General features: G+C 39.6%; 1 protein-coding gene across 3 annotated transcripts in view; it reads left to right on the plus strand.

Annotated features, from left to right (window-relative positions):
* Positions 1–7,221, plus strand: part of LOC112266834 (limbic system-associated membrane protein) — a 1,006,051-nt gene that overhangs the window by 521,395 nt on the left and 477,435 nt on the right. The window contains exon 1 of one of the 3 annotated variants that reach the window (XM_024444691.2): positions 642–905. The exons of the other annotated variants lie outside the window; for them this stretch is intronic. Coding sequence (XP_024300459.1) covers positions 842–905 — 64 coding nt within the window. The 5' untranslated portion in view covers positions 642–841. Of the gene's footprint in view, positions 1–641; positions 906–7,221 lie in introns of those variants that run through there. 3 annotated transcript variants of the gene reach the window in all.

The raw sequence follows: 7,221 nt of genomic DNA on the forward strand, positions 1-7,221 counted from the left end.
TGCTGTGTGGCTGGTGAGGTGTTGAAGGGTTATTTTGAAAATAATGGTATTGTTATCACAGGTTGCACATCACATGCAACGAGAGAATCAATCCGGATTACTGTAATTGTGTGCATTTGTCCTGATTTATTTTCTTGATTTTGTAGTGGCCTATGCATCAGAGAGACCTGGAAGTTTTTTCTTTCTTTTCACCTTTATGAAAAAAGTAATGGAAGTAATGGCTGGAGTAGCTACATTGGTGTTCATAGGCAAACTAGATCATGGAAGCATGTACATGGATCTAGACACTGAGACACACATTCATTAGATTATGTCAGATGTGAAATCATTAATCAAATTTAACAGGTCATGTCAGATGTTATGCAATGTTTCAGAGTGCTATTCTAGATGACAGGCACTCGTGTGACCTTCGATCCATACAGCGTTGCTTAATTTAAAAAAAATATATTTTTTAATCAATTGAACAATAAACACAGATAGGCTGACTGGTGACTCCCCCGTTCAGCATGAGTCCGTTTCCTTATCAATAATCAGAATATGATGTCCAACTTGTGATTTTCTAGGTACTTGCTTAACCACTAGGTGACAGTGACGACCAGGAGAGGCAAGCGCTGAAGCGCACAACTATTCGTGATTTCAAAAAAGGCTGCGTTTAGCACACGAGCACTTGAGATGTATAGTATAGTGCTCTGCAGCATTAGGACATAGCCTTCGAGCTATACGCCCTCTGAGCATCATTTCTACCAAAAAACGATACTGCCTGCTCACGAAATTATTGCAAGAGACCTGCACTTGAAATACATTGACTATCAGGAGAGGTTTTGAAGCAGACGAGGACAACATGAATTCCTTCTGGATACACACAATTTGGATACCGGGGTTCATTTTATTCTTTGGATTTCAAGGTACGTGTTGCATTCTATTAATTTTTTAATATAACTATGTTGCTTTAGATTACCAGTCACATGACTCTTTTCAGTTTGGAGTTACAGAGGAATCCCTTTTGTGTTCTTACGCCTGCTGGGCGTCTGCTTTTGAAGCTCTAATCGGCTACATCTGGTGTCTTCTACTACTTATTATTTATCCCCCGTATTTATGACTTTCACCCTTTCCTATTTATTGCTCTCTTGACACACTGTGTCGTTATGCACACAGAGAACTAGGCTACACTTACACACACGCAGAGGGGGAGATATTCAAAAGTACTTGACAGCGATACGATTCAAAGTGAGTGGGGTGGTGGACACATTCAGTGGCGAGAGTTCATGGGAAATTGCTCAAGCCACAAGTTTTCAAATTATTTCTTAAGTGACATGTCGTCTGCGATGTCCCAGCTGAGTTTGAATCTTGTTGCAATATTTGTTCTGTGCACCGCTTTGTGGTTGTATAATTAATGACACTCATGTCTGTCTGATTTTGCTAGCTTTCGAAGCTGATGGCTTCATCTGTCACTGTAGCCTACTGAAAATTCTACTTTGTGGGGAGATCTCACTGTAGCTTAATAATTAAGTATCAGACAGGTTGGTTGAAGTTGCAACGTGGTGCATTGTCAAGTGACTTAATTGATACAGTAACCTAAATAATGATACATAAGTGTCTAATATTAATTTATTCAAGCTTTAGTTTACAATGGGAGTTGCCTAAGAATACATTTAGGATATAACGTCGTCAGGGTTTGGCCGGTGTCGGCCTTCATTGTAAAAAATAATTTGTTTTTAACTAACTTGCTTAGTTTTATAAAGTTTTTAATTTTTTTTTAATAAGATAACTATTTTAAATTAAATAACAACGGCCCTGGGGAAGAGTTGCCGAGCGAAGGACAGTGGAGGGGTTGAATGAACCAAGTGGGAGCTAGTTCATTCATCCCCAAATAGTTTGATGGTATTGGGAAATAAGCCAGGACCCCTATTTTCACAGAGTCAGATCTTGGGTGCTATGTCTCATTCGAGGGATGGAACCATTTGAAGGAAGTGACCTCACCCCAATCACTGCCCTGGGGCATTTGGGTCTCCTTTAGACCAGAGGGAAGAGTTTACCCTACTGGCCCTCCAACCCACTTTTAGCTTTCCATCTCCCATACAGGGATCAACCAGGCCCATCCCTGCCTGGTTTCAGACAGCTTCTTGTGACGGTATGTGCAATACAACATCTACACATAACACCAATAGGCCTCCATTCAACAGATTTCTGGGGTTGTTCTAAGGTAATGTGACTCATGCCTGGGCACATCTCTGATGGCCTCATTGCAGGATCCCACTATTAACACTAATGTAGCAAATTCGATGGTTGGCCTGCACAGGATTTGAACCCACTACCTTGTGGCTCTCAGTCCAACTCTGTTTTTTATGCTGTTGCCAAGAGGTTCAGTTTGTTTTGGGGTGTTCCTGATGATGGCCAATGACCCCTGTGTGCAGACTAATTCTAATTTGGTCAAATATTGTCATTGTGACATGACTAGTGAAATAATAATTTGTTAAATTGGGTGATTCTAAAAGGAGTTGTGTGTGCCGTTATGGTGTGCTGTGAAACCCAGCGCAGTAGTTAATAAACAACTCAATGGGGTTTAATTTGAAAATGGCTTTGAATGAAACCACAACATTCGGGCTTCCAGCACTAACTTATGAAATGTTTAATATATTCCCTATGAAATGCAATGCATGATTCGGCCTTATGACAGCAGAATTTATGTTATAAGCAACTGCCAGGGGCTGTCATATGAGGTCTTCCTAACACTAGCAGGACTCTACATTGCAACCCTTTTACTCTCATATCTGCCCAAATATTTAGCTGTGCGAGTTGTAATTTTATTTAGGAGCAACAGTGCGCCTAGAAAAATTTAAGATTCTAGCTTTAATATCTCAAATATTTTTCATTTTACTCCTATATTTTATTTGTGCGGCTCCGCTTTTCAACTTAGGCGCACACGTGCTGTGGCGCACACATGGAACCCCCAGCAGGAGAGACACAGCAGCATTTTGACATTGATCTCCAACAGAACCCTGTATGCTTAACCAGTCTGGCCATGTCTCACGCCTTGGGGCGGTGTCATAGGTCGGTGGTGTTGACCACATCGGGCCCACCTCGCTGGCCCACTTTTCCTCTTCATCTAACATTCAATTACCCTTATTAGTCTATTAACATAATGCTCTTTTGTTTAATGAATTGGGGTAGGCAGGGAAAGATGCTGCTCTAAATGCCCATGGTTCACTTCTCTGTGGAGACTAGAAATGAAACTGCACCATAGATTACTATCGTAGTCAGGAGAAAGTCTAGTTTTTAGTATGGCTGCTTCATATAGCGTGTGTACTATGTTTGCTCTTCATAGAGCACATATACTGTGCTTTCATAGCTCATACTATACAAAAGTAGATTGTCCCCTTACATACTATACATTGAAAAAGAAACATGACTTCTCAGTTGAAAAAAATAACAGTTTGGCCTTGTGCCATGCATTGTCTTTCTTTCTTTTTTGGTTCATCCTTTTCTGATGGAAAGTATTAGGAACCTTGAGGTACAGAGTTGTTTAATGGTGTAGATGCTGTTAATCTTTTCTGAGGAAAAGAGAATTGATTTCTTCATCTTTTTTTCCAGTAATTCAAATAATTGCCTTTCATGTGGTGATCAATGCACACTAGGCCCCTGGGAGGAACACGATTTTGAAATATGCTTATTTGAAGGAAAATAGTGCCATCACCCGGGAAACAAGAGAATGATCCTTAAATAAAATCTGTTTGGAATGGACTCGAGCTGTCCCCAAAACAGCCTTGGACGGAGAACTAAGAAGCATTACCCAATACCCATGAAATAAACCTCCTTCAGAATGTCAGGTGCATAGGGAATACACACTCTTCACAAATGAATTGGAAAGATTGATCTGAACAGTCCGATTTAATTCATTAAATTGGAGGATTTGTATTGATGCTCTCTCTCGCCGGGCCTTTCACTGGAGTCCACGATGATCTCTCTTTGGGGACTAGTGATTTTCCTCCCCACGCTGGAGTCCACAGACTCCCTCTATTTAAACTGATCCGACTGAATTGACTCCAGTGTGTTTTGTTGGGTCTTCCTGTATTCCAACCATGTCTCTGTGGTTGGTTGTAGGCAGGATGTGCTGGGCTTGTGAATTATGTAAATGCTGTGCTGTGGCCACAGGAAGGGAGAGAGGGAAGCAGAGACAGGTTCTGAGTTGGGTCTGGAATAAAACACAATGGAGCGGAGCCACAGCAATACACCTTTATACTCCCTCCGTGCCACCTCGCTTTCGTCCTCTTTAATGTCTGCAACGCTTCACTACTCAGAGCCCCATACCAGGAAAATTGCAATTAGCTCTGTGTTCCCTGTACAAGGCTTCTGGTGCTTGTGATCCTCCAGTACTTTGGTGTGAAACATGGATCGCTAACCGTAAGCATGGTGTGTGTTGGAGGGACTTCTCTCCTCATCCCTCCAGGTTAGCACTACAGGACCTTGGTGTGCTCAGTGGGGTTGTTGGTTTTCCAGAGTGCAGCCTAGTTGGGCACAGGAGAAGAATCTGTTCACTTTGAAGAGGTTTGGAAATGAAAACCACTTCATACTGAGGCTATATACCCCTGACCTTTGGCATATAGGGCAGTGTTGTTGACTGTATTTAGGTCTATTACTATCACATTTTAACGTTAGCAGATTGAATTTAGCTGACGTTTCCTTCACAAAGTGAAAGCATATAACAAGTAAGACTCACTGTGAATTCACAAGGGCCGTAGCCAGGATCTGAGTTTTAGTGAGGTCCGATGGGGGTGATATTTTAGCAGTTTTAATAGCTAATTTCCAACAATTCTACACACTTTGCCATGAGTTATGCCATTTTAATATGATATCTGAGTGAGGGGGACTAACAAAATCAATGTGGGCCCCCTGGAGGTCAGGGCCCCTGGGCACGTGTCCAGTCAGTAATTCGGCCATGATTACTACAAGTTTAAATAGCTGGCTAGACAATTTAATTATTACACTGACATGGACTTACACTATTGGGTAAATGTCAGTGAGTGACATGACAAGAAAACTGCTTATGCACAGCCAAGTTTAGAAATTGTGCATTCTACTATTCTAACTCTCAACATCCTGACTATTTATTAATATATTTTTTATTACAGAGGTCTGTACTTCATTGTCCTCCATATGTAGCTACGGCCCTGCTCACAAGCTACAAAGATCAAGGGCAAACAAACTGCCTATTCATGTAGACAATATAATTCAATGCTGTTGAGCAGCACACCAAAGCATGTAGCAGTTTCATCAGAAGGTTGAAACGCATGAAAGCGACTGAAATGTCGAACTCCTAGACAAATAATTCCAAGAGGTTACATCAATTTCAAGCTCTCACAAATATTTCTTTTTTATATACTCCACCGAGGCCATCTTGGGCTTTTTGTTGTTAATATAAAAAATATAAAAATATCCAATTTTTAAAATATTTTTTTAAATTTGCCTTTTTTAAAATGATTATACAGATAAAGGGCAGAACACACACAGACCCCCTACCAAATCAACGCCTCCCCCATGCTCTAACAGATCCCCTACCAAATCAACCCCCCCATGCTCTAACAGAGCCCCACCCCAAATCCAGAATTAAAGCAGGCATGATATACAACGAGTAATATAATCAAATAGTAAATACAAAGTAAAAATTATGATACAAATTCTAATTTGGGTTAGTTTATGAAGTTGTGAAATTAGCTGGGTCCATGTCTTCTAGAAAGAATAGGAAAGGTTGCCAGATATTATAAAATGTAATTGCGGATCCCCCTATCAGAGTAGTTTGAGATGTTGCATTACTTCCTTTATCCACTGGTTAAAAGTAGTAGGAAACTGATCCTTCCACTTTAAATATTATAAAAATGTCTAGCTAGAAGAGTAGTACATGCCGGCATTTGCTCATATAACTGTTTAGAGGGGCCTCCTGTGGTGCCACTCCAAATAATGCAGTAAAGGTCTCTCCAGTATCTTAGAAAACATCTAAAAAATTGATATCCAGAATTCTGTCAATTTTGGGCATTTCCAAAACATGTGTAATAAAGTAGTATGAGCCTGCTTATATCAATCACAAGTGGGATCTATTTATGGTCTAATCTTGGATAATTCTGCTTTTAACCAATGCAGCTGATGAACTATTTTAAATTTAATTACAGCATGTCTTAGACATATAGATGAAGAATGTATTCTCTGAAGCATACTCTGCCAAGTTACGTCTGAAAGTTGTTCACCTAAATTCCCTTCCCATTGGTTCTTAATAGAGGTCAGGGAATCCAGGTCTGTGTGAGTTTAATACCATATTGATCATGCTTATGCCTCCTTTTGATATAAGTCTTCACTTTAAAAAATATAATCTAGATGGGAGGTAGGTGGGCATGATGGGAAGTGACTAAAGTATGAAGATAATACAAAACTACGCAATTGCAGGTGTCTAAAGAAATGGGATCTAGGAATATTGAACTTTTGTTCAGCCTGCTGAGTCCGTTTCTTCACTTGACATTGTGAAAGGTATGTTTTTACTCATTAAAATGGATGCTACTATAGTTTTACAATGAAAATTGGAATGATATGATTGACCGATCCACACTCCTTTTAAACGAGAGTGGTCAAAATTGCGGAGATGTCTCCTGAAGAAAGGCGATATCTACTTTAAGTTGATTTAAATGAGAAAGAACCCTTTTACATTTCACTGGGTGATTTAAAGATTTAACATTCCAAAAAATAGCAAATACAATAATAAAAAAAACAATACTCTGAAGTCTGGTATGAAAAAGAACCCCCCCTAGTCACCTAATAGAACAAGTTAACCACTAATCCCCACACAAAGATATCCACACATGTGTTTGTGGTGGGGGACACTAAACCTATCAAGTAGAAAGCCCTGCTGAAATAGTGAAGGATTTAAAAGAAGTTGCGCATAATAAATTAATAAGAAATACTTATTTACAACCCGAAACTAGGCTGTTTTTAAAAGAAAGTATAAAACATTTTATAAATAGCATCTTACAGCAATTCAAATCAAATCAAATTTTATTTGTCACATACACATGGTTAGCAGATGTTAATGCGAGTGTAGCGAAATGCTTGTGCTTCTAGTTCCGACAATGCAGTAATAACGAACAAGTAATCTAACTAACAATTCCAAAAAAACTACTGTCTTATACACAGTGTAAGGGGATAAAGAATATGTACATAAGGATATATGAATGAGTG

This window comes from Oncorhynchus tshawytscha, linkage group LG14 (genome assembly GCF_018296145.1).
Source record: "Oncorhynchus tshawytscha isolate Ot180627B linkage group LG14, Otsh_v2.0, whole genome shotgun sequence".
NCBI classification, from domain to species: domain Eukaryota; kingdom Metazoa; phylum Chordata; class Actinopteri; order Salmoniformes; family Salmonidae; genus Oncorhynchus; species Oncorhynchus tshawytscha.